The 25,123-nt window shown below is 43.1% G+C and overlaps 2 protein-coding genes across 2 annotated transcripts; both read right to left on the bottom strand.

The window, feature by feature from the left end:
* Positions 1-1,306: 1,306 nt before the first annotated feature.
* On the bottom strand, positions 1,307-2,320 carry LOC130103805 (trace amine-associated receptor 7c-like). Its single transcript, XM_056270136.1, has one exon. The coding sequence runs from the start codon at positions 2,306-2,308 to the stop codon at positions 1,307-1,309; it is 1,002 nt and encodes a 333-aa protein (XP_056126111.1). The 5' UTR covers positions 2,309-2,320.
* A 14,260-nt stretch (positions 2,321-16,580) lies between these two features.
* Positions 16,581-17,990, bottom strand: LOC130103802 (trace amine-associated receptor 7c-like). Its single transcript, XM_056270133.1, has one exon. It carries the CDS (start codon positions 17,771-17,773, stop codon positions 16,772-16,774), a length of 1,002 nt encoding a protein of 333 aa, XP_056126108.1. The 5' UTR covers positions 17,774-17,990; the 3' UTR covers positions 16,581-16,771.
* Between the last annotated feature and the right edge of the window lie 7,133 nt (positions 17,991-25,123).

The raw sequence follows: 25,123 nt of genomic DNA, 5'->3' as shown, positions 1-25,123 counted from the left end.
CTCTTGCCACCTCATACAGTTATATGTCCCACAGAATTTAGCTCCCACCTGCTCCAACACACCTGCCTGGAAGTTTCTAGTAATCCTGAAGAGCAGGTTCAGGTGTGTTTGACGCTCTGCAGGACAGCGGCCCTCCAGGAGCAGGATTGGACAGGCCTGTCTTAGTGAAACCAGTCTTTTTTAACCATTTTGGTGTGTTCAATGTTTCATAGTCTCCAGGACAGGTTTGAGAAGTACTGCTCTGGACAATAAAACTGTGTACTGCATCTAAAACAGAGGGGAATATGGAATGATGTAATGAGTCTGAGTGTCATTGCGTCCTGTGAAAGCGCCCTCCGGATTTGTATTTGTTTGACCTCATATCACAGCTTGGTTTGGTGTGTAATATAATGCAGATTAGATATGCCATACATGCTTAATAGGCCTTTTTTTTCTGTCACTCATCAAAACAGAAATAAAGAAAGCTACAGGCACACTGGGTTCCCACTCATTCCTGCAAAACATGCTTCTATTGCAAGGACCTGACACATCACTGAGAGCTGTGAGCCTAAACACAGTTGGGATTGTTTGGCACTGTTCACTGAATCATAACATCTTCTCCCTCAGGACTTTATCAAATGAAACTGAAAATATATTTGTATTATTCAGAAATGGAATGCACAACATTTTAAAGGAACCAGTATTTATGGAAAATTTCGCAATTAAATATTCTTAAGATTAATGCAAATTGTAAACTTTGGTGGATGAAATGCTTAATTTAAATGTACATAATTAACACACTGTAGAAATACAAAATGAGTGTTTTAGTAATTGGACGTCATACTGGTTAATTGGTTCATTCTTTTTTATAAGGCAAAAAACAGGCAGAAAAACGGAGATATGAAGACCTTAATAATAATTATCATTATCACATCACTCTTACCCATCATCAATCATTTATGGGTTTATCATTATGCATTGTGCAAAAATATATTGTACCTTGTTTTCTTCTAATAAAGTAAATATCTTGAATTTAAAATAAAGATTATATTTGTAATAACTACTTTATTATGACAAATGTTACATTTTCTTTAAACATCTGCCTTCCAAGCAGCACCACTACAATTTTGCTGTGGTTTCATGTTCAGACGAAGCAAATGGAGCAGACAGTGTCACTCACAAATATGCTCACAATATACATGTTAGACACCATAGAAAACAGCTGTTACATGATATATAATGTTCTATAAGGAGGTGCTTAAAACAAAAACTCTATTTCATTTGAAGACACATTATCTCATTCACATCTACATGAGAGTGTAAGTGATCATTTCTCTTCTGGGAATAGATTTAAGTATGCCGATGAAGGTTCACATATTTTCTGTGTCAAAATGTATTTTGCTGACAGTCTGAACCATCGATAAAACATTGCATATATAAGTGGATTCATACAGGAATTCATGCAAACAATCCAATACATTACATTAATTATAAGAGAGTCATTTTCGTCATGCCCCAAAGAAAGACAAATTAAATAGTATGGCATCCAGCAAAGAAGATAAACCAGTACTACAATCCCTAAGGTTTTTGCAGCCTTTTTTTCTGATTTGGCCTTTTTGTCTGTGACTGAATTTAAATGCTTAGCTTGATAGTTTGCTACAAAGCAGATTTTCACATATAAAGGAATAATTATACAACAAGGTGCCACTAAACAAACAAAAGCATCTATTATTATACTTTCCAACTTAAGAGAAAGAATGCATTCTCCAATACATGTGTGGTTCATTTCTGGATACAGTAAAAATTCATACAACTCATAAAAATTATATAAGAAGGATAATGACCAGTTTACAACAATAGAAACAACAGCTTTGTTATTATTGACTTTCATTGGATATCGTAAAGGGTCATTCACAGCAATGTATCGATCCACAGAAATAATAATCATATTACCAAGAGATGCTGTGACAACCACATAAAAAATAAGAGGGAATATTGAGCAAAATATTTCTCCAAAGTACCAGCATGGCTCAATTAGTTTCATTCCCTGAACTGGCATGAGAATCAGTCCTGCGATCAGATCAGCCACTGCCAGAGAGAAGATCAGCACATTGGTGGGAGTGTGGAGCTGCTTGAAGTGCGAGATGGAGATGATCACCAACAGGTTCAGAAACACGGTGAACACTGATGTTACAGCGATGAAAATGTACACAATAATGTACTCTGCTTCAGGTCGGATACTTCTGGTACAAGACAAATTGTTGTTTGGAAAGCAGTATTGGATTGTTTGATTGTCCATGTTGGTCACTCCCCAGTTAGACATTTCCATGATAGATCTATCTTGGAGAGTAGACTCTGTGTGAAGATGCTGGTCACTAATATGACTCAGTTTTATACTTAAGGAAACTCAGCGACCACCTCATTTTACTGTGATGTTTGAATATTCAGCTATCAACCAACCCACTACTACAATATTCAAAGACCTATCAGATCTAATCTGATCTATATTCTAAAAAACCTTTCATAAAAGACTGGTCCTTGAAAGCTTTTATATGGTTATATACATAATACCAATTAAAGATGGAAGTTAAGTGGATTTAAAAAAATATATATTTATCCCAGTATAAGACCAATTGGAAACACTGTGTCAGGTAATGACTCAGGATTCAATTGCAAGTGCAATAAACAGTTCTACCAGAAAGACTCGGGAGAATAAATACTGTAACAATAAATACATTTATTGATAGCCCAGCAAGCAATAAAGTTCTTTGGCGTAGGCCCCGTCCATAGCTCGCAATCCGAGGGTCCGAACTCTGCATTTCCTGCCTGAAGACGAAGGCAGGGGCGCAGCCGACCCCCTGTGAGGTATAGGAAGGGACCATCCTGGTGGTGGTGGGGAGGATGGAGGCGAAGGGACCATCCTGGTGGTGGTGGGGAGGATGGAGGTGAATGAAAGCGTCAGCATCTGCGAACTCAGACATGTGTAAGTACTGGTCTTTTATACCGCAAGTATTAGACACGATTGGATAGATGAGAAGGTAATCAGTGACGTAGCAATTGAGTCTTCCTGGCAGAACTTAACGCTAAAGCTTCCATTTCTACCAGAAAGACTCGGGAGAATAAATACTGTAACAATAAATACATTTATTGATAGCCCAGCAAGCAATAAAGTTCTTTGGCGTAGGCCCCGTCCATAGCTCGCAATCCGAGGGTCCGGACTCTGCATTTCCTGCCTGAAGACGAAGGCAGGGGCGCAGCCGACCCCCAAAAATAGGTGGAAGATAATTCCACCAGGACGGAGCCCACCCCCAAAGAACGGTAAAGAAAAGTATACCCACCAGTCGTGTATCCTGTAGAGCCTAAAAGAGAAAGAAAAGGGAGTTAATAATGGGCATGAACATGAAATCTGGAAAGCCTCGTAGCCAATAACTAATTAGTAAGAGATGACTTCATAGTGAGCCTGAAAGGTACTATGAGAAGACGTGAATAATGCATTTATGCATTTATGTTCTGCTGCTGTATGTACATTAGCATTTATCCATGCTGACGCTTTCATCCAGTCGACTTATGTTTTGAGACGCACTTACGTCTGATCGAACCAGTTTCCCTGAGAATGAGTTGGAGGGAAGCAAGTGTTGTGGAATAGTGACTTAACTGAGAACGAGGCTAACTTAGGACATAGGGACAGGTCATGGAACAAAAGCTGTTATAGGACCACAGAGAAAAGGCCACCTTGGGCATACAGAACCGGCCATATGGGACAAGGCCGTAACAGACCGCACAGAGACAAGGCCTCGATGGACCAAACAAAACAGAGCCACATTGGCCAGGCCTCATTGGACCACACAGAGACAAGGCCGCGATGGACCACACAGACAATGCCACATTGGGCCAGGCCTCATTGGACCACACAGAGCAGGCCACCTTAGACCGCAAACTGGCCACATTGGACCACACGGCCATGATAGACAACAGACACAAGGCCGCCCGGCCACATGGCCTTGCTAGACCACAGAGACAAGGCCGCAATGAGCCACAACGGCCTCTAATGCCGCACATAGAACGAGGTAGACTGGACAAGGCCGCAAGGCCACACAAACAACGGCCGCTTGGCCACATTGAACCGCGCCACTAAAGGCCACAGACCACTGGCCATTTTTTACCTACAGGACAAGGCAACTTGTGCCACAAGGCCACTATAGACCACACAGAGCAAGCCACACAGACAACGGCCACTAGGCCACATTGAACCGCGCCACTAAGGGCCACAGACCACTGGCCATTTTTTACATACAGGACAAGGCAACTTTGTGCCACAAGGCCTCTGGACCCACACAGAGACAAGGCCCGATGGGCCACAAGGCTGCTAAAGCCATACAGAGACAGAACCACTCATAGACAAGGCCTTAGGCCACATAAAAAACTCACAGTGTTTCGCTATGCATGTGGACATTTAGCTGATCTTTGATGTGATCATGGGCAGGAAGTTTATTCTGGACTAATTTGATCTAATATATTTTTATAACTTTGCTGAAGTAGTTGTTTGAACAAGTATTAATGTAGATTGTATTATGCAAAACTAAAGCACTTGTTTCAATACAGGGTGCCTTTTAGCCTGAGAGTGAGGTAAAAGGAATCTCTTGCCACCTCAAACAGTTATATGTCCCACAGAATTTAGCTCCCACCTGCTCCAACACACCTGCCTGGAAGTTTCTAGTAATCCTGAAGAGCAGGTTCAGGTGTGTTTGACGCTCTGCAGGACAGCGGCCCTCCAGGAGCAGGATTGGACAGGCCTGTCTTAGTGAAACCAGTCTTTTTTAACCATTTTGGTGTGTTCAATGTTTCATAGTCTCCAGGACAGGTTTGAGAAGTACTGCTCTGGACAATAAAACTGTGTACTGCATCTAAAACAGAGGGGAATATGGAATGATGTAATGAGTCTGAGTGTCATTGCGTCCTGTGAAAGCGCCCTCCGGATTTGTATTTGTTTGACCTCATATCACAGCTTGGTTTGGTGTGTAATATAATGCAGATTAGATATGCCATACATGCTTAATAGGCCTTTTTTTTCTGTCACTCATCAAAACAGAAATAAAGAAAGCTACAGGCACACTGGGTTCCCACTCATTCCTGCAAAACATGCTTCTATTGCAAGGACCTGACACATCACTGAGAGCTGTGAGCCTAAACACAGTTGGGATTGTTTGGCACTGTTCACTGAATCATAACATCTTCTCCCTCAGGACTTTATCAAATGAAACTGAAAATATTGTTCCAATATATATATATATATATATATATATATATATATATATATATATATATATATATATTTGTATTATTCAGAAATGGAATGCACAACATTTTAAAGGAACCAGTATTTATGGAAAATTTCGCAATTAAATATTCTTAAGATTAATGCAAATTGTAAACTTTGGTGGATGAAATGCTTAAATGCTTAAACACTAAGGGCCACAGACCACTGGCCATTTTTTACATACAGGACAAGGCAACTTTGTGCCACAAGGCCTCTGGACCCACACAGAGACAAGGCCCGATGGGCCACAAGGCTGCTAAAGCCATACAGAGACAGAACCACTCATAGACAAGGCCTTAGGCCACATAGAACCAATGCCATAACTGGCCAAAAGACCACGGGACAAGGCCACATTAGGCTACACGGTCACAGTAGACCACACTGAACATAGAATGAGGCCGCAAGGGCCGCGATATCGTAAGCCCACACTGAGACGAGGTCACAGAGGGACAACGGCCACTAGGCCACACAGAACCGAGGCCATAAGGGCCACAAGACCATGTAGGCCACACATAGGACAAGGCAACATTATGCCACAAGGCCTTGAGACCCGCACAGAGACAAGGCCCGCTGGGCCACAAGGCTGCTAATGCCACACGGATACAAGGCCAACGAGACACAGCCACTAGGGCACACAGAACCATGCCATAACTGGCCACAAGACCACGGGACAAGGCCACATTAGGCTACACGGTCACAGTAGACCACACTGAATATGTATATCATACACTTGCATGATTTTTTATTTTTTATTTTATTTTATTTTTTAAGACCATAAAGACCACATGGAACAAGACCACAACGGCTACTACTGCCACATAGAGACAAGGCCACATTAAGACAAGGCCACTTGGCCACATATAGACAATGACTCATTGACCATTTGTAAATGCAAGCAGAATTTAAGACCAATTGTGAGAATGGAATATCATGGCACCACCACCAGTAGTTGCAAAGGTTATTTACCTGAACAGTTTTAGTGAAGAGCTTGCTGAGCTTCGAGGATGATTTTGAATCGGGTCTTATATAGACTAATGCAGAGGAAGACCATCTGCCCAGGATCTTAATAGCTGAAGTAGAAATGCCATGATCAGCTGCTGTAGTGGCTGCCCCGATCCTGAAGGAATAACCAGTATACTGGGAGGGAGATAGACTGCAGCTTTTGAGGACAGAACTGATGAGTCCTGAACTAGCTTAGAAAGAAGTGCTCCGTTAGTTAGGATAAATGGAGGGGAATTTAAGAAATTAATCATAGATGAGAAGGGACAGAATTTATTACTAATTAATAAATTGATAATGTGAAACAGAGCCTTGAGAGTCATTCTTAGAGTTCTTAAGAAAGAGAGTAAAGAAATTAGGTGAGAAACGCAAATCAGAAAAAGACCATGGGGAAATCGGAGTATTTAGCTCCTGGAGTGAATCCCCTGGATGCATGAGCCATGACGCTGTAACAGACAGCTCCAATCTGAATACCAATAGAAAAGAGACCATGCGGACAGGAAGTAATAAAAAGGGGGTTGGATGGATTTTGCTTTTTTAACTTACTTAGTGTGAAATGTTGCCGTATAAGCATAACCAACATCTTCAAGGTTACAACAGTCAAAGTTCAAGCAATGGGAGAAATTAATTTAAGAATTGCTTTTTAAAGACTACAACAGCGCTGAGAGGAGCTAACGAAATTCCTCCTGGGTTAGTGCATAACAACCTAAATTTACATGAATCCTGCCCACAGAACATGATTTAAAGAATATCGAGACAGAATAAACTAATTAGTGACTAGAGATAGCTACGATGAGCTACATAATTTATCAACGACCATTCGGAATGTTGTCTATATGTTGACACTTCTTGAGTCGCTCCATCTTGAATGATTCTGGTGGAACAAAGTGAAAATTTTAAATTGTTGGTGAGAGGTAATTGAAGCTGCAAACGAGCTGTTGAAACTCCAAACCCCTGTGCCGGGAGTAGCAGCCCTGCCACATCCAAAAGGGATAGACAAAATGATATGCTTAATCACCTCGAAATGACCATTCCAACATGCTATTCAAAATTATCTGTGGGGCATTCCGAGCCAAACCCCGCATACACACCGGAGACCCACCACATATCCTGCGAAAAGGGCACAATTATACACATTTTTTTATTTTTATCTTTGTGATACAATGTGATTGGCAGGCGTTTATCGGAGGTTTTCTACAGGTCTTGGCTATGCCGTAAGTAGCAAACAAAGAGAAGGAACGGTGAACAGACTTGGATAATTAGTATTAAAATACTTGCGTGAATTTGAATGCCTGCGAGCAAACTATGGATGGAAGAAATATTAAATTACGATTCGTAATTGTAGACGAGGAAGGAACAATCGGCCGTGATCAGGATGTGAAAACAGGAATCTGAAAGAAAAGCAAACATTACTAATTTAACAAGCTCTGTTAGAGGAGGGCAGGGTGATGGATCCGGGTTGCTGAAGGCCAAAAGCCGTCTGAAAGCCTGTAACGAAGAGTGAAAGCGCGTAGCTATGGCTTTGCATTGGAAGGAATAAGCGCAACCTTAATTATGAAATTGAAGACGATTGATAGCCAAATTAACGTCTCAGGAATGGCATGATCGCCTAACAATAAGATCTGCCTTGATGACAACCATGCTTTGTAGCACAACGATATAATATATTTTGCGACCACGTCAAATCCCTAAGGACGCTAACGACCGCTATAGGATGATTTTGTGAAGAGCGGACGAACCTTGAGTGAGCTTAGAAGATTCATCTAGCCTTTACTGACCTAGATATCCGAATCTGAGATTGGACATGCACCCTTTGTCTAGTGTGTTTTTTTTTGTTTTTTTTTAATCGGCTAAATCTGACTTCTTAATACGGTACTTACCTGAAGTAAGGTGACGGCGTCCTGTCAAGAAGCTACTATCATTACCTAAATGATACTTGATCTGTTGTTTTTTGAGCGTAGAATCCTTTTCTCAGATGCGCAGCATATGCCTGACATGGCTCCCAAGTTGCTCTTGCAGACATAGCCCCATTCATGGCTGGGAGATTGCTGGCCACAACAACAGTTGTGACTCTTAAAACGAAAGATACATGAGCATGTAAATCAAACAGTTGAGCAAAGACAATGCCACTCGAGTCTCCTTCACTGATTAGTTCTGTTGATTGGTTTGACTTGATAAAACTAATATGACTGTTAGTTCTACTGAGTTAGCAGTTTTTGCTAAGGATATGTGGCCTTTGACAGGAGCATCCTTAGTCTGCATTTTTCTGTACATTAATGTGGAAATACCCATCACATAAAATATTTCTATCACACATATCAGTGGATTAAGTAGTCACCAGGAAAGGTTAAATATTACAGCAATTGTACACATTTCCAATATTGTAGATCTAATTTTCATTAAGGGACTTGTAATATGATTTTAAAGTAGGCCTAAATATGTTGAAAATAGTTGTTTGTGAAATTACAACACTTATGTAAGTATGTAATTAACTGCCATTGTAGAGATATCCACTACAGAATGCATAACAGCCAAATGAACAACTTGCTCTCTTTAGCTCAGGTTTTTTTATTTATTTTTAAATCAGTTACTCAGTTGTTAGTGGGTATTTGCAAACTGCCCACGAGAGCGTGGTATCGACAACGCTGATATATATATATTTTTTTTCAACAATTGCACAGTTTACAGGAACGTTCATCTCCATTGTAAAAATAATACATTGTGCAGTTTCCAACATTGCGGGTGTTTTGACAACGCTGATATTATTAGATCACTGTACTGTGGCGGTGACGCAAAACTTGCTTACACTTGCTATGAACATTTCCCCTTTAAGGCGAGCTAACCGGCCCCATTGCAGTCTGCAGATCAGTAATGTTAGTAATTATGAACACGTACGCCACGTCACCGTGGACACCAATTTGAACTCTGCCGCTGGTTTAGGAAGCAACGGAGAAATACTTACCTGGATGAAGTTTAATCATGATAGAGGGGACATATTAACAGTGGCTGGTGGAAGCGCCTACCAAACTTGAAAAACCGACTTGAAAGCCTTGGAAGTGGAGCTTGAACTTGAACTAGCGAGAGAAGATCGCCTCTCGTGATTTGCAGAGTTGTTGATTCATGTCGGTGGATCGGTGATCTGCGGGATAATGCACCCGTGCAGACAGCGAGGTTCTTTTGCTGGACAAGTTGTTGAGAATGACATAGTTCTCTTCCTGCCGGATTATCCTGACTGAGCTGACGCTGTTGAGGCGTTTGATGACGTGAAAATGGAAACTGATTGGTTACCCAGGGTGTTTTAGGCCTAGAGAGCAGAACTTCTCATGAGAGGCCTTGGCTGATCAAAAACTCTCCGAAGACCACTGTGCATACGGGGAGATGCGGCACTGAACGCGGGAACCTCGACGTGTAGCAGGAGATACGGCGGGACATATCCATCGTCGGAACTCAATAATAGAACACTATGCGTGTCCTGAAACATGTTGGCTGGCGACTGAACGAGAGCATGAATGAAAGCGTCAGCATCTGCGAACTTAGACATGTGTAAGTACTGGTCTTTTATACCGCAAGTATTAGACACGATTGGATAGATGAGAAGGTAATAAGTGACGTAGCAATTGAGTCTTCCTGGCAGAACTTAACGCTAAAGCTTCCATTTTATTTCAGAAAGAACAAGATATAAACAGTGCAATGGTCGGAAAGTCGTGGATGAAGATGATGAACCTCGGCAACGCAGGGACTACAATGGGCAGATGATGACAGAATATCCAAGGCAGAAGTCCAGTGAGAGAAATCCACAAGGAAGGTTCAAATAATCCAGAAAACTGGCAGGAACTGGAGCACAGGACACAGAAGACAGGAGACACTGGACAGAGAACGAGTAGTGAGCAAAACAACGATCCGACACGGAATGAACACACACAGGCTCAAGATATTGCGAGACTGATGAGACGCAGCTGAGCCCGATAACTAATTTGCGATCATTGGTTTACCAGCAACGCATATGACAAACACACACAATCACAGAAGACAAGTAAGAATCCACAGACCTGCGAACCGTGACAGTACCCCTCCTCCTAGGAGTGCCTCCTGGTGCTCCCATGAGAGCTTACCTGTCGAATGTCATCATCGATCAAGGAGTGATCGAGGAGGAGTCTCTTGCAGGAACCCAACTTCTCTCCTCCGGACCGTAACCCTCTCAGTCCACCAAGTACTGGAATCCACGTCCCCTCCGTCTCGAGTCCAGAATACGTTTGATCGAATAGACAGGTTCCCCATATACAAAACACGGCGGGGGGGATGGGTGGTTAATAGGTGAATGAAAAACGAAAAACAAATGAATTCTCCTGTGCACCAGAGGAAGTTTGAGGTGTACTGCCACTGGACTAAGGACTAAAGTTACAGTGAACGGGGCAATACATTTGGGAACAAGCTTATTACAAAAGGTGCGGAGAGGAATGCTCTGAGTAGAAAGCCACACTTTCTGACTCAGCAGGAGGCTTTGAAAAGTGGTGATCGGCCTGGGGCTTAGTGCACGCCCGCACCCGAAGGAGAGCCCTTCTGGACGAAAGCGTGAGCGAAGGGAACCGCGACCTCGTATTCGGTAACCTAAACTACCTTCAAATGGAGAGAGGTTTGTTGACGATACTGTTAGCGAGTTATGCACGTACTTAACCCATGAGAGCTGCTGACTCCAGGAGGATGCATTCTAAGGCACCAAGCTTCTCCTGACGAGCTGGATGGCGTCTTGCATGGCTGACACCGCCGTCAGGGTATGAATGAGTAAGTGAATGGGTGAATGTGAGGCAATGTGTAAAGTGCTTTGGTGGCCATTGGGTCTGTGAAAGCGCTATATAAATGCAGTCCATTTACTATTCCAAGTCTTGGTTGGCCCTCTCATTCTGACCGTTGCTCTGAGGATAAAAACCAGAAGAAAGACTAACCTTCACCCCCAGCAAACGACAAAACTCTTTCCAAAATTTGGGCACAAATTGGGGTCCCCTGTCAAAGACCACATCCATCGGGAGGCCATGCATGCGAAAAACATGGTCAATGACAGTAACCCCTGTCTCCCTGGCAGAAGGGAATTTAGGAAGTGGAATAAAATGGGCTGCCTTCGAGAACCGGTCCACCGCGGTTAAAACTACCGTGTTGCACTGGGAAGTGGAAGGCCTGTAACGAAATCTAGCGCAAAGAGATCTTGGAACCCCAGCAGATAACATTGTACCGCAAATTCTCAGGCACAAACAACTCGCAGGTGTTACCCCTTGTAAGGCATTTCGGACCTTTGATTCGATCTCCCATGTGACCGCAGAAAGGGACAGTTTCTGCAGCACGATGGAATCGGGAGAGGATGGATGCTCGTAACGATCGTAAATGTGAGACAAAGCATTGGGCTTGATGTTTTAAGAGCCCGGACGGTACGAGATAGAAAAATCAAAGCGACTGAAAAAAAGCGCCTACAGAGCCTGCCTAGAGTTCAAGCGTGTAGCGAATCTAATGTACTCAAGGTTCTTGTGATCGATCCAGACGACGAAAAGGCTCCCCGAGCCTTCCAACCAATGACGCCACTCCTCCAACACCAGCTTGACTGCCAACAGCTCTCTGTTACCAATATCGTAGTTATGTTCTGGAGGTGACAAACAATAAGAATTAAATGCGCAAGAGTTACAACTTGTCATCCGAGGAAGAGTGCTGGGAAAGAACCTCAGACGCGTCGACCTCCACCACAAACTGACTCGAGGGATCAGGGGTCAAGAATGGGAGCTGAAAAAAAGCAGCTTGTAGGTTGAAAAATGCAACTTCAGCTGCACTAGACCACCTGAACGTCACCCTGGTGGAGGTCAAGGCAGTAAGAGGGGCGACCAGTTGGCTGTAATTATGAAGGATAATAATAATAATAATTCGCTACATTTATATAGCGCTTTTCTGGGTACTCAAAGCGCTTTACATGGAAGGGGTAATCTGCTCAACCACCACCAATGTGCAGCATCCACCTGGATGATGCGATGGCAGCCATATTGCACAAAAACACCCACCACACACCAGCTTATTGGTGGAGAGGAGACTGATGAAGCCAATCAGTATATGGGGATGATTAGGAGACCATGATTGACAGAGGTCAAGGGGCAAATTTGGCCAGGACACCGGGGTTTCACCCCTACTCTTTTTCGAAGGACATCTTGGGATTTTTAATGACCACAATGAGAGTGTTCAATGAGAGTCAGGACCTCGGTTTAACGTCTCATCTGAAGGACGAAAGAGGATCCACGGGTAAAATCCGAAGGAGGATCCACGGGTAAAATGAAAAACCAGCCTGAATCTTGTCGGTATCCATGCGCACCCCCTCGGACGAGACTATGAAGCCCAGGAAAGCGACAGACTGTGCATGAAAAACGAATTTCTCTGCCTTGACAAAAAGCCCATTCTCAAGCAGCCTCTGAAGCACTCGCCTAACGTGCTGAATATGTTCCTGGAGAGACAAAGTAAAAATCAATATGTCCATATATCCAGGTAAACATCTATGAACTGATCAGCCCTGTCTCTCAGCACATCATTGACGAGTGCTTGGAAGACCGCGGGAGCATTGGACAGCCCAAATGGCATGACCATATATTCAAAATCCCCCCTGGGGGTATTAAAGGTGGTCTTCCATTCATCCCCCTCCCTGATGCGAACCCAATGATAAGCTTTACGGAGATCCAACTTTGTGAAAAAGGAAATCCACTCCAACCGCTCTAAGGCTGAAGACATCAACGATAAAGGATACTTATTCTTTGCTATGATGTTATTCAACCCCCGATAGTAAATACAAGGTTGCAGAGAACCATACTTCTTATCCACGAAGAAGAACCCCGTGCTAACAGTAGAGGAAGAAGGGCGGATGATCTTGGCTGCAAGAGAATCAAAAATATATTTCTCCATGGCCTCCTTTTCAGGACCTGCCCTTAGGCGGAGACGTACCTGGCAATAGATCTATAACACAGTCATAATAACGACTCAGAGGAAGAGAAGCAACTCGAGACTTACTGAACACTTCCTTCAGGTCCAGGTACTCTTCGACCACGTTAGGTAGTTCCATCGGTTCCTCCTGAAACACAAAACACGACACAGAAGAACAAGCATACACCAAACAAGATTCATGGCAATTACTGCTCCAGGAACAAACAGTGTTCCGTTGCTAATTAATGTGTGGGTTATGACGGCACAGCCAAGGGTGACCAAGGACCAGGGGAGCCACAGGGTGGGGTCAATTAACAGGAACCGGATTTCTTCAGTGTGATGAGCTTGATGGAAACAGTAGACTGGGTGACCGCTGAGTGCATGGACCGATATGGGAAGGGGATGTGTGACCACAAGAATCTTAAGTTGTATGGCAAACGTGGCATAGATAAAATTACCCTCTGCTCCGGAGTGCACTAAAGCCTGACAGGTGTGGAATGTGGTGGCCCATTGTATTCTGACAGGAAGAAGAGTACCAGAAGATAATTTCTCGAAGGAAACTCCACCCGAAAGTAACCTCCGGTCAGTTACCGGACAGTTGGTACCAAAGTTTCCGGGCACCCCACAGTACAAACAAAGTCCGAAAAATCTACAATTAAGTTTTCAGTATTAGTTTTATTTGATTGTTTTTGCCTGAGTTCTAGTTTTTTCACTAGTTGCCATGGTCCCTGATTAGTTTCTCACCTGTTCCTTGGTCTCTTAATGATCTCTCTGTGTATTTAAGCCTTCAGCCTTCCTCAGTTCATGTGGTAACGTTATATTGCTTTGTATATAGTTCTCAAGTTCTCTGTTAATTAAAGTCTAATCCTCGTTACATTCTGCGTCACGCAACATTCATTGGACTTTAATACAAGCAAACCCAAGACCACAAGATAGGGTTTTTTAAAGCAAATTTAAAACATGGATATCCTGGCTGTCCATCATGTCCTGCTGGAACAGGGGGATCACTTCATTAAGGATTACACAAGTGTTACGCTTTTCCTGTCAGGACTCTGGTTTGATCTTCAGCCTTTCTGCTGTGTTTGTCTTGTGTCTTGATTGTCAGTTCACCTCACTCTACCATCACAGCTGAATCCCATCCTAATCAGTGCTTTCCTAATCACTCTCATTACTCACACACCTGTTTTCCATTTTCTGCACTGATTTTCTCCACTACTTATGCTTCTCTCTTTCTTTGGTTCTCTGTCAGTGTGTCTTGGTTTTCATCCGCTTCACCACTGTCGTTGCTTCTAGACCTTTAAAGCCTTGTCTGATTATTTAATCCTGTTTTGTTATTTATTTGCCTAGTTCATGTTTCCTATCTCGACTCAGCTTGCTCACCCGGTTTTTGACCCCCTGCTCTTGTCCTGGACTATTGCCTTGGCTTCTTCCTTGAAACTGTTGGTCCGCTACTGGTTTTGACCCCAGCCTGTCCATTGGATTTCGCCTCTGTCTCGCCCTTTTACTTGGTGGCTCGGCTACTAATTATTTTATGTTTTGTATTGTTTTCCTTCAACCTTTTGGACAATAAATCCTATTCTCAATTGATCTGCTCTTGGGATCCCATTGTCTCTGCACCTCCCTAAAATTTCCAAGGAAGAAGATGATTTAAAAATAAAACAAGATTTATTAAATAACTCAGAATAGTAATGCAGACAACAATCCAACAATACGAAACGTTGTGCTCTGTACAAATAATACCGGACAATGAATGATACAAACAGAGGAATTAAATAGACAGAGATAGCAAATGGTCCTCGAGGGAGCGTCGCCAAATATTTGGAGTGGGTGCTGATGCAGTGAAACTCACCCATCACCATCTGCATGGTTGATGAGGACATCGCCAGCGCCACTCCAGACCCAGAGCCAGCCATCGATCCCAAGCCTGCCACAAAGTTTGAGCCAGAGAGACACATCTTTGTACTTTTTTACCCCTTAAGGGTGCATATTAGTACCCTAAAGGTACACATTGGTAGCTAAATGGTATTAGTAACTTTTTGTGAGGGTACCGTCCCAGTAACAGCTATTGTACTTTTTTTTCTGAGAGTGCAAAAACTCAGTGTTTCGCTATGCATGTGGACATTTAACTGATATTTGATGCGATCATGGGCAGGAAGTTTATTCTGGACTAATTTGATCTAATATATTTTTATAACTTTGCTAAGTATTAATGTAGATTGTATTATGCAAAACTAAAGTACTTGTTTCAATACTGGGTGCCTTTTGCCCTGAGAATGATGTAAAAGGAATCTCTCGCCACCTCATACAGTTATATGTCCCACAGAATTTAGCTCCCACCTGCTCCAACACACCTGCCTGGAAGTTTCTAGTAATCCTGAAGAGCAGGTTCAGGTGTGTTTGACACTTTTTTAACCATTTTGGTGTGTTCAATGTTTCATAGTCTCCAGGACAGGTTTGAGAAGTAATGCAATAAAACTGTGTACCGCATCTAAAACAGAGGGGAATATGGAATGATGTAATGAGTCTGAGTGTCATTGCGTCCTGTGAAAGCGCCCTCCGTATTTATATTTGTTTGACCTCATATCACAGGTTGGTTTGGTGTGTAATATAATGCAAATTAGATATGCCATACATGCTTAATAGGCCTTTTCTGTCACTCAACAAAACAGAAATAAAGAAAGCTACAGGCACACTGGGTTCTCACTCATTCCAGCAAAACATGCTTCTATTGCAAGGATCTGACACATCACTGAGAGCTGTGAGCCTAAACACAGTTGGGCTTGTTTGACACTGTTCACTGAATCATAACATCTTCATAACATTATAAAATGAAACTTGAAATATTGTTCCAAAATATATATATTTGTATTATTCAGGAATGGAATGCACAACATTTTAAAGGAACCAGTATTTATGGAAAATTTCGCAATTAAATATTCTTAAGATTAATGCATATTGTAAACTTTGGTGGATGAAAGGCTTAATTTAAATGTACATGCTTAACACACTGTAGAAATACAAAATGAGTGTTTTAGTTATTGGACGTCATATTAGTTAATTGGTTCAATCTTTTTTATAAGGCAAAAAACAGGCAGAAAAACAGAGATATGAAGACCTTAATAATAATTATCATTATCACATCACTCTTACCCATCATCAATCAATTATGGGTTTGTCATTATGCATTGTGCAAAAATTTATTGTACCTTGTTTTCTTCCAATAAAGTAAATGTCTTTAATTTAAACTAAAGATTATATTTGTAATAACTACTTTATTATGACAAATGTTACATTTTCTTTTAACATCTGCCTTCCAAGCAGCACCACTACAATTTTGCTGTGCTTTCATGTTCAGACGGAGCAAATGAAGCAGACAGTGTCACACACAAATATGCTCACAGTATACATGTTAGACACCATATTTAGAAAACAGCTGTTATGACATATAATGTTCTATAAGGAGGTGCTTAAAACAAAAACTATTTCATTTGGAGACACGTTATCTCATTCACATTTGCATGAGAGTGTAAGTGATCATTTCTCTTCTGGGAACAGATTTAAGTATGCCGATGAAGGTCTATATATTTTCTGTGTCAAAATGTATTTTGCTGACAGTCTGAACCATCGATAAAACATTGCATATATAATTGGATTCATACAGGAATTCATGCATACAATCCAATACATTACGTTAATTATAAGAGTGTCATTTTCGTCATGCCCCAAAGACAGACTAGTTAAATAGTATGGCATCCAGCAAAGAAGATAAACCAGTACTACAATCCCTAAGGTTCTTGCAGCCTTTTTTTCTGATTTGGCCTTTTTGTCTGTGACTGAATTTAAATGCTTAGCTTGATAGTTTGCTACAAAGCAGATTTTCACATATAAAGGAATAATTATACAACAAGGTGCGACTAAACAAACAATGGAATCTATTATTATATTTTCCAACTTAACAGAAAGTATGCATTCTCCAATACATGTGTGGTTCATCTCTGGATACAGTAAAAAATCATACAACAGATAAAAATTATATATGAAGGATAATAACCAGTTTACAACAATAGAAACAACAGCTCTGTTATTATTGACTTTCATTGGATATCGCAAAGGGTCATTCACAGCAATGAATCGATCCACAGAAATAATAATCATATTACCAAGAGATGCTGTGACAACCACATAAAGAACAAGAGGGAATATTGAGCAAAATATTTCTCCAAAGTACCAGCATGGCTCAATCAATTTCATTCCCTGAACTGGCATGAGAATCAGTCCTGCGATCAGATCAGCCACTGCCAGAGAGAAGATCAGCACATTGGTGGGAGTGTGGAGCTGCTTGAAGTGCGAGATGGAGATGATCACCAACAGGTTCAGAAACACGGTGAACACTGATGTTACAGCGATGAAAATGTACACAATAATGTACTCTGCTTCAGGTCGGATACTTCTGGTACAAGACAAATTGTTGTTTGGAAAGCAGTATTGGATTGTTTGATTGTCCATATTTGTCACTCCCCAGTTAGACATTTCCATGAAAGATCTATCTTGGAGAGTAGACTCCAAATGCTTGCCACTAATATGACTCAGTTTTATACTTACGGAAACTCAGCGACCACCTCATTTTACCATGATGTTTGAATATTCAACTATCAACCAACCCACTACCTCAATATTCATAGAACACTTAGTTCTACCAGAAAGACTAGGGAGATAGAATGATATAACAAAGCATTAATTTATTGACAGCCCAGCAAGCAATTATTTATAAAGTTCTTTGGCGTAGGCCCCGTCCGTAATGCATAATTCGAGGGTAGCGGATGTGTGTTTCCTGCCTGAAAACGAAGGGAGGTATGGATAGGAAGGCAGGGGCGCAGCCGACCCCCCGGGAGGTATGAACAGGAAGGAAGGGGCACAGCCGACCCCCCGGGAGGTATGGACAGGAAGGAAGGGGCACAGCCGACCCCCTGGGAGGTATGGATAGGAAGGCAGGGGCGCAGCCGACCCCCCGGGAGGTATGGACACGAAGGCAGGGGCGCAGCCGACCCCCTGGGAGGTATGGACACGAAGGCAGGGGCGCAGCCGACCCCCAGGGAGGTATGGACACGAAGGCAGGGGTGCAGCCGACCCCCCGGGAGGTATGGACAGGAAGGCAGGGGCGCAGCCGACCCCCCGGGAGGTATGGACAGGAAGGCAAGGGCGCAGCCGACCCCCCGGGGTATGGACGGGAAGGCAGGGGCGCAGCCGACCCCCAGGGAGGTATGGACACGAAGGCAGGGGCACAGCCGACCCCCTGGGAGGTATGGACACGAAGGCAGGGGCGCAGCCGACCCCCAGGGAGGTATGGACACGAAGGCAGGGGTGCAGCCGACCCCCCGGGAGGTATGGACAGGAAGGCAGGGGCGCAGTCAACCCCCCGGGAGGTATGGACAGGAAGGCAGGGGCGCAGCCGACCCCCAGGGAGGTATGGACACGAAGGCAGGGGTGCAGCCGACCCCCCGGGAGGTATGGACACGAAGGCAGGGGCGCAGCCGACCCCCCGGGAGGTATGGACAGGAAGGCAGGGGCGCAGCCGACCCCCAGGGAGGTATGGACACGAAGGCAGGGGTGCAGCCGACCCCCCGGGAGGTATGGACAGGAAGGCAGGGGCGCAGCCGACCCCCAGGGAGGTATGGACACGAAGGCAGGGGCGCAGCCGACCCCCCGGGAGGTATGGACACGAAGGCAGGGGTGCAGCCGACCCCCAGGGAGGTATGGACACGAAGGCAGGGACGCAGCCGACCCCCCGGGAGGTATGGACAGGAAGGCAGGGGCGCAGCCGACCCCCAGCGAGATATGGACACGAAGGCAGGGGCGCAGCCGACCCTCCGGGAGGTATGGACAGGAAGGCAGGGGCGCAGCCGACCCCCCGGGGTATGGACAGGAAGGCAGGGGCACAGCCGACCCCCAGGGAGGTATGGACAGGAAGGCAGGGGCGCAGCCGACCCCCCGGGAGGTATGGACAGGAAGGCAGGGGCGCAGCCGACCCCCAGCGAGGTATGGACACGAAGGCAGGGGCGCAGCCGACCCTCCGGGAGGTATGGACAGGAAGGCAGGGGCGCAGCCGCCCCCCCGGGAGGTATGGACAGGAAGGCAGGGGCGCAGCCGACCCCCAGGGAGGTATGGACAGGAAGGCAGGGGCGCAGCCGACCCCCCGGGAGGTATGGACAGGAAGGCAAGGGCGCAGCTGACCCCCCGGGGTATGGACGGGAAGGCAGGGGCGCAGCCGACCCCCAGGGAGGTATGGACACGAAGGCAGGGGTGCAGCCGACCCCCAGGGAGGTACGGACACGAAGGCAGGGGCGCAGCCGACCACCAGGGAGGTATGGACAGGACCATCCTGGTGGTGGTGGGGAGGGTGAAGGTAATTGTTTGCATCAGCATCTGCAAACTCAAACATGTGTAAGTACCAATCTTTTATACAGCAAGTATTAAGACATGATTGGATAGATGTGAAGGTAATAAGTGATGTAGTAATTGAGTCTTCCTGGCAGAACTTATGCTAAAGCTTTAGATCAGATCTAATCTGATCTGTATTGTAATGAACCTTTCATTAAAGACTGTACCTGAAAGCTTTTATATGGTTATACACATAATACCAATTATAGATGGAAGTTAAGTGGATTTTCAAAATGTTTTATCCCAGTATAAGACCTATTGGAAGCACTGTATCTATTCCGCAAAGTCACAGCTAGTTTTAGGTTTCATCTTAAGCCGGGTGCACACTGTGCAATTTTGGCCGTCTGTGGCAAATTTATCAAATCCTAAAAGAATCCTCTGATCCTAGGCTAAAATATGAAGTCTTTGATCGTTTGTTTGACATGTTCACCGACAGCCGATTAAATACCGTCGCGATCAAATTTTATCTTAGGCAAAATTCTCGCAGTGTCAGAAGATTTGACTTACAGTCCTGCAGTGTGGCTTCTCCTAAGACGACCTTCAAATTGTCTTAGTATTTCAAGACAAGCGGTGACCAAAATGAACATTAGAGATTTCTTTGTAACCACCATTTCTATCCTGCGTGTAATGCACTCTTGCGTGCGTCCGTTTTTAACGTGTCTTAACTGTCATACAGTCTGATATTAATGACAACTGAGACCTTACAGTGTGACATGGATTACAGCAATGATCATATTCTGACTGTACGATAATAAATTGCACAGTGTGCACCCGGCTTTAGTTTTCTTTCTGTTCAATCTCTGTTTGCCTGTTTGCCTTTTTTCCTTTGACGAAGTTCTCCTGTGTTAATTATTGTTTCATCTCATTAACCTGTGCCCACTTAATTAACTCAATAGCTTCTTTGTTTGCCCTTTTGTATATAACCCGAGTTCTCCTTCATTCTTTGTCCTGTATCATTTGACGTTTGTAGTAGTGTGGTTTCTCCTGCGTCTATCCTGTTCCCTGTGTATTTGTGACTAAAGTCTGTCTTCTAAAATGTTTCCTCTTCGTGAGAATCTCTATCTAGCACGTCACGTTACAGAATACAGGAGCAAAAAATACAATGGAATGGGCTGAGCTACAGAAACTGGCCGAAGATCATCTTCTCCTCTCTGTCCAACAGAAAGGTAGGCCTCTGGAGCAGTATGTGGAAGAGTTTTTGCATTACTACCACCTGGTAAGCTGGAGTAGATGTGCACTCAATGCCTGTTTTTCTAACACACAGATGCCTGCTCCAGGTATCGTTTGTCGCAGATGTTCCCCCCAGCCTCCTTCTCCCTCCTCACTGCCAAAGCCGGATGGCTCATCAGCAGTGAGAGTTCATCAGCCAGCCCCTCGGCTCCTCCAGTGGTTCCGGTCTGCTGCATGGATCCGCTTGGGGCTTCCCAGTCATCAACTCCTCCATGGCCCATGAATCCCTCAGCTCCACCTCCAGACTCCAAGCCCCCGACTCTACCTCGGCCCTCTGACCCATCAGTTCCACCTCGGCTTAACGCACTCTCTGGCTGCACCTTGACCCATCGTCACCATGGCTCTGCCCTGGACTTCCGAGTCAGCAGCTGTGCCTTAGAACCGCCACTAATTTCCAATTGTCCAATTCTGATTTAGAATATTATTCAGAATATGATTTAGAATTTAATCACAGAAGGCTGAAGGCCCGAAGACTAGTTGTCACGATTCCTTGTCTTGTGTGGACTTTTGTTATTTCCTGTTCTGTGCCATGTTTTGTAGTCCTTTGTAGTTTTTCTTGTTTATTAGTCTCTCCAGGTGTTTCTAATTAGCCCCGCCCCCTTGTTATCTTGTTTAGCTTGTTTGTCTGTGTATTTAAACCTCTGTGCTTCAATTGTTGGTTGTCGGTCGTTGTTGTTTGTAGCTGTTTATTGCTCCTGTCCTGAGTTCCGTGTCCTGAGTTCATGTTCTGTTGTTTTACCCTGGATTACCTGTTTGTTTATTAAATTAATGCTTGCACTTGGATTCTCTCCGCTTCACTCCTGTTTCAAACGTTACACTAGTAAAGGGTGCTAGTTCTCTGAAACGCTACCATTCATAAATCACATAATAAATGTGCAGTACTGTACCTAATATTTCTAAAATTATTTACAACATTTACAAAATATATAATTACTACATAATTACCACAGTTTGCATTTGGAAACATTTAGTTAGCCCTAGCCTGCATGGATGCACTGCAGTTGACCAGTGGAAACAAAGACTGCCTGTAGAAACCAATTTTCGATTTTGACGTGCTTTCTAGATTTGCTGGTGTCCAAGATCCAGGCATGTCAGTTATACGTATCTGACGTAAAGTGAGGCATGTTTATAACTGGATTCATTTCTGAAGTTTCTCACATAGACAGACAAATATTTTGAGTGAATGAAAAAAAGTGAGACAAAAATCTCAGTGTTTAGTAAGGATGAAACGGAACATGTGTTCGTACCGGAAAATGTTTGGTCTTTCAGTTTGGTACGCTTGTGTACCAGACGAATACAGGGATTTTTTAACAAATGGAACTTTTCTGTGTGTGAAACACCGTTTCAAACTCTTTCAAATTTAGGATGAGACAATACTGTTTATATCGATATACTTTAATGTTGCAAACACATCTGAAAAATAACAAAGGACACGGAGTGAGCTGCCGAATAAGGGCACAATCCAAGTTGTCTTAAACATGAAACGTGCTTTATATTAAGCACTTCAAACTAAATCATGAACCTACTTGGCTTGCACTGCTGTCAGATCTGCACGTTGTTTAATGCTTTCGAGATGTGTTTTTCTCAGCGCACAATTTGCATCTGACACTTTTGACATTACCTGTAAATGTTAGAAATTCCTGCAAGTATTTCCATTGTAAATAAAGGATTATACTGACAGCAAGCAAGTCTAGGTTTACCTTCGCAGACTACAATGAACGAGTGCCTACTTTTCAGCTTAGAATCCAAAGTGCAGATCCATGTACACTTTAACGGTTAATATTGTCTACAACCCATTGCACGTTGGACGAGGATTCGATTTTAACAGTGTTAAAAACTACAAACATAGTGGATATGCGAAACTGACGGTTGAAAGGATGCATGTAACCAAGGCTACGTTTACACTGTCAGTCCAAATCCGATTATTTGTGTATCCGATTGGAAGCTGATCTAAAATTGTTGACTGTCCTCATTGTGTATCGCAGCAGTTCAGAGCCGATTTGTATGTCCATGCTGCTCTTTAGTTTTCCAGCATATCTACATTGGTTTCAATGGCAATGACATTGCGTTGGTAGGCATATGCCTAAAACAACAACAACAACACGGAGGGGCTCGCAATTCAGATGTGGTCTTATTTACAACATGACATGTGTATCTGCCGCGCTGGAAGACTGCGTCTTCTGAGGCAGCGGCAGGACCGTATGCTTGGCTTTATTCTGTACAGTCGACTCCACCGGTTTCAAAACATGTCTCAGTTATACTGTCATTTTCTTCTGTCCGCCACTTTGCAACAACACAACCTTGTTTTTTGCAGCGATTTTCAGCACGTTTCCTATAACAACTTCTAACGTTTCTATTTTACATGGGATGAGACGTATAAACCATGAACCATGCAAAATCCGATCAGAGCAGTACAGACAGAAATGCAATTTGATTTCAAACCATATATGAATGTAGCTCAAATCGGATTTGTAAAAATCACATTTAATGTGCCATTCACACTTGCTAAATCTATTTGGATATCAATTGGATATGCACAAAAACCAGATTTGGACTGACAGTGTGAACGTTGCCTATGCGACAGAGCTTCCGTTAAAGATGCGATTATGACGAAGTAGTTTGTCCCAAAGCTTGCCTACTCTTCTGCTACAAACTCAAAAGTACTTTTTCTTCACAAGGGTGTAGTATAAGTAGGTGAATTAGGATATGGCACATATTACTCTTTTTGTGATCCACCGCTTTCATTGTTAAAGCCACCTCACCTGTTTCCACTTTGAATTATACATAGTACTATACAGAATAAACAGTACTAGAATACTAGTTGTATAAAATGTACGTACATTTATCAAAAAGCAGTCATGCGCACAACATATTATTAAAGTGACACTCTTGTTTGTTTTATACAAAGTTCAGTGAAGTTGTAGGTGTTTTAGTCCGGTGTTTTCACGACCTTCTCCCAGGTGAATGGATCTAAGCTGCCATTGCATCAGCACAGCCTGTTTATCTAACACCTTTGATTGTTAGGCTTCAAACACATTTAATGAGACATCACTGCCAGACAAATAAGTGATAATAGACACTTTGGAGAGTTAAAGATTTCGTCAGATAAATAACATTGTTCAGTAAAAGAGCTGATTGGTCAGAAACATGTTGATCAACACAGATTATGTCACTGGGGACTCTTTGCCTGTTTTTCCTAAACACATGTTGAAGTAGGCTAATGTAAATGTTAAATAATTTCATACAATGCTGTATTCCCCTTCTTTTTGGTGAACTTGCAAATTAACTAAAAGCGAAGTACATTATTGTGTTTCATTGCTGTAACATAATTGGCTTAACTACAGCACTCTTCACACAACATTCGCCTCAGCCTAGCGCATAAACGTCTAAGGATTTACACTCAGTCAGTCTTCTACATTCTACATGCAAATTCCAAATTCACACACAGAAATCCAGGAAAAGACTAATAATAATAAATGTTGATATTCCAAACAGAAAGTTCAAATGACAGACATGCAATGTTTCTGGATCTCACTAGAAAAATGTATAGGTGAATGACCTTGAAGAAAATACCTAAAATAAGTGTAGAGATATTCATATAGGCATCAGTTGAGTAATAATTTTAATTTACAGAAGGTATGTGATCAGATGATCTCACCCTCCTTGTGTTAATAAACATTGTGATTTCACCATCCACATTTACTGTATATCATGCTTTAGTACAAGGGTTCTCAACTCTCGAGGTCCACTTTAGAGTTCACTCCAACCCTGATCAAACTCACCTCGACCTGCCCGTAACGTCCCAGTAATCCTGAAGACCTTGATGCGCTTGTTCAGGTGTGAATGATCAGGCTTAGATATGAACACTGCAGGAGACTCAATCTCAAGGGCCAGAGTCCTGAACCCCTGCTTTAGTACATACAGTACTTCAGTAGAAGGAACATTTGAAGATAGTAATGGTTAAGAAATAGTAAAATAGTAATAGTTACGAAGGCCTCAGAATTTGGCAAATGAGCAGTAGTGATGTAAAGTCCGGTTTATTTCAGCGAACAGTTCGTTTTTGAACCAGTTCAAGAAACGATCGCAATGTCACTAAACATTTATTTTCAAACAAATCAGTGTCATGCTATATCAATGAAACATTCCAATAAAGTCAGTTGTGTCAACGCACATTAAACATTTAAATAAAACGTTATTTGAGTGAATGCACATTGCTGA

This window comes from Rhinichthys klamathensis, unplaced genomic scaffold, assembly GCF_029890125.1.
Source record: "Rhinichthys klamathensis goyatoka isolate OS25496 unplaced genomic scaffold, OSU_Roscu_1.1 h1tg000297l_1, whole genome shotgun sequence".
Classification (NCBI taxonomy): Eukaryota; Metazoa; Chordata; class Actinopteri; order Cypriniformes; family Leuciscidae; genus Rhinichthys; species Rhinichthys klamathensis.
The sequence above is the reverse complement of the archived record's forward strand: the minus strand, read 5'-3'. Positions and strand labels throughout refer to the sequence as shown.

What these genes read in the sequence shown, in the direction of transcription:
- LOC130103805 (XM_056270136.1), bottom strand. Translation starts at nt 2,308, where the DNA reads ATGGAAATGTCTAACTGGGGAGTGACCAACATGGACAATCAAACAATC.
- LOC130103802 (XM_056270133.1), bottom strand. Translation starts at nt 17,773, where the DNA reads ATGGAAATGTCTAACTGGGGAGTGACAAATATGGACAATCAAACAATC.